This window comes from Propithecus coquereli, unplaced genomic scaffold (genome assembly GCF_000956105.1).
Source record: "Propithecus coquereli isolate 6110/MARCELLA unplaced genomic scaffold, Pcoq_1.0 Scaffold146, whole genome shotgun sequence".
Lineage (NCBI taxonomy): Eukaryota > Metazoa > Chordata > Mammalia > Primates > Indriidae > Propithecus > Propithecus coquereli.
The window spans coordinates 2,372,105-2,374,727 of record NW_012138969.1 but is presented as its reverse complement, the minus strand read 5'-3'; the positions used below and the strand labels follow the sequence as shown (position 1 = coordinate 2,374,727).

At 37.9% G+C, this 2,623-nt stretch overlaps 1 protein-coding gene across 1 annotated transcript in view; it reads left to right on the top strand.

The window, feature by feature from the left end:
* The window catches only part of RGL1 (ral guanine nucleotide dissociation stimulator-like 1), a 138,779-nt gene that overhangs the window by 47,654 nt on the left and 88,502 nt on the right, over nt 1–2,623 (top strand). The window contains exon 3 of the mRNA XM_012639986.1: nt 1,453–1,661. Within this exon, the coding sequence (XP_012495440.1) occupies nt 1,453–1,661 (209 nt within the window). The remainder of the gene's footprint in view (nt 1–1,452; nt 1,662–2,623) is intronic.

Below are 2,623 nucleotides of genomic sequence, written 5' to 3'. Positions count from 1 at the left end.
AAATATGTATTAGTAGAAAGAAGAAAATTAAAGATACCATAATCTAATGAGGCAAATAACACATATTAACATTTTAAAATAGAAGTAATCTATGTTTATGGTGAAAATTTCCATCAATCCAGAAAACTATAAAAATAAAAAGTAAAAAATTTCTTTTTCTCCAAGTTCGTATCCCATTCTTCCTAGGTAATCACTATAAACCATTCCTTTTGCATTCTTCCCAAATTTTTCGGGTGTATATAAATGTGTGTATGTATACACACACACACATTCTCTCTCTCTCTCATTCTTATGTACTATATATTCTATGATATTTGTTTATATAGTAATATACCTACCACATGGCATGTATACTTATATATAAACAAACAGAATCACAGTACACGGTCTGTTCTGTATTTTTCATTTTTTACTTACCTATGTACGTTGGAGATTTTTTTACTCATTAAGTGAATTAACATATATAAAAGGCTTAGCAGTAAGTTTCTCTAGTGCCTACGAAGGACAAGTTAGGCTTTGAAAAGCATCTCTATATAATTGGTTAGGCACAGATTTACTGCAGAATGTAAGGCACACCAGTATTTTTCTTCAATTTAATTCTCTTCCCTCATACTCAATTTTTAAGCTTTACAGATTTTATTACCAACTGATTTTTATGTATTATGGTTTATATCTACCAAATGACAGTTATACCTACCAATATTATTTATAGTTCATTCTCATGTGATAGCTACCTCTCATCATGAGTAAATGTCTTCTCTTATACTTTGCAAGTTTCCAGAAGGCCGGGTCATACACCCACCCACCCTTCTCATCACTACCCAGAGCTTAACCCAGTGCTGCTTGGTACCACCATTTCTCCAGTCAACTCTGTTGACTGCTGGTGATATTGAATCAGAATGCACACTGCCTCCTGTAGCCTTGAAGAATGTCAGGCCATGGTCAGATCTCCACAGGTTTCCATGGAGAACATACTCCTACCATGGCTGATTTTTTTTCAAGCTATCAACATGGTGTCAACTGGCTCACATACATCTTAAAAACTTAACAATCGTTTTTCCAAAGCCAGTATGAGTTGGCTCCAGCACCCCACTGTTGGAGCTGTCTTTAAGAATGAGTTTGAAAACTTGCCTCGGACAGTACAAAGGGAAAGCTTGACAACATTTGCTAAACTTGATCCTGGATCGTAGAAAACATCCTTGATAAAAATGTGCCACTGTGAAGTAATACCTCTGCTTCTAGGGAGGAAGGGAACGCACATCCATGCACCCACCACCAGCACCACCACCACACTGAACTCACAGGAGAGAGCGTTGCCTTACATGGCTTGTACCAAAGTTAAATAAGAGAGATGGGGAACATGACAGCCTATGGCCTTCAACTATTTCAGTGTTTCCAGTTCTACTTTAGGGAGTCATTTCTCCTGATGGTAATCATTAATTTATTGCATAGGTTGAAGGGGACCAGCTGCCTCCAGGACATACAGTCAGTCAGTATGAGACCTGTAAGATCAGGACCATAAAAGCTGGCACCTTGGAGAAGCTTGTGGAGAACCTGCTGACGGCTTTTGGGGACAATGACTTTACCTATATCAGCATCTTCCTGTCAACGTACAGAGGCTTTGCCTCCACGAAAGAAGTGCTGGAACTGCTGCTGGACAGGTAAGAATCTGAAGGAGTTTGCGAATTGATAGAAACGTAAAGCTGTGTGCTGAGCGAAGGCACAGGGTTCCGAACCACCTGCGCCGGGTCTGCTGAGAGCGATGCCTGGGGAAGGATTAACCGGAAGGAAGGGCTTCTGGAACAAATGGCACGAAGATTATTCAGGAGCCACTTACGCTCTGTTTCTGGGGGAAAAAAACCTATAAAAGAGTTAAAAGGAGCTACCATAAATCTAGATTCAGTTGTTTTTAGATTTCATTTACTGTTTTCCACCCTAAATGTCTCCATATTTTCATAATTTTGTGTAATTCCAGTAAATGATCAATTAACCAGGAATCTCGCTGGGCTATTGTGGGGATTAAATGTGCTAATATGTGTGAAGTGTGGAGTTCAGTCCTAGACCCATGGGAAGCAGCTGATGAACGGTGGTGATGATGATGATGATGATGATAACTATTAACAGTTACCGAGTATTGGCTGCTATGTGGATATGCACATAAATATCATCCTCGATCCATGCTGTGAAGGCACCTGTTGCTTATAGTACAGCAGTGGACATTGTAATTTATATATTGCTAATTAATCTTTATGTTTTTCCTCCTTATTTTTGTTTTACTTGTAATTAAACTTGGTCTTTAAAAAAATATCATTGAATTAACTCGATATTGGGAGGAAGAAAACTGTCAGCCAAACAATTGTTTTTGAATCATGGGAATCCTCATCCAAGTTCTTACATATTCTGAGGTTTCCTGCATGAGGAAGGAAATGAGATAGGGTATTTTTTTGTTGGGCTTGTTGAGTATTGATTTTTGTTAACTAGGTTTTTTTAATTTTGAAAGTAATCTCTGGTCATACCAAAAATTCTTATCCTGGAGATATATCCTAGGGTATAAAAATCAATGCTGGCATTTTCTCATATTGCAACTTTTCCCCCAAATAAACATTTATTAGATTTTTAAAAA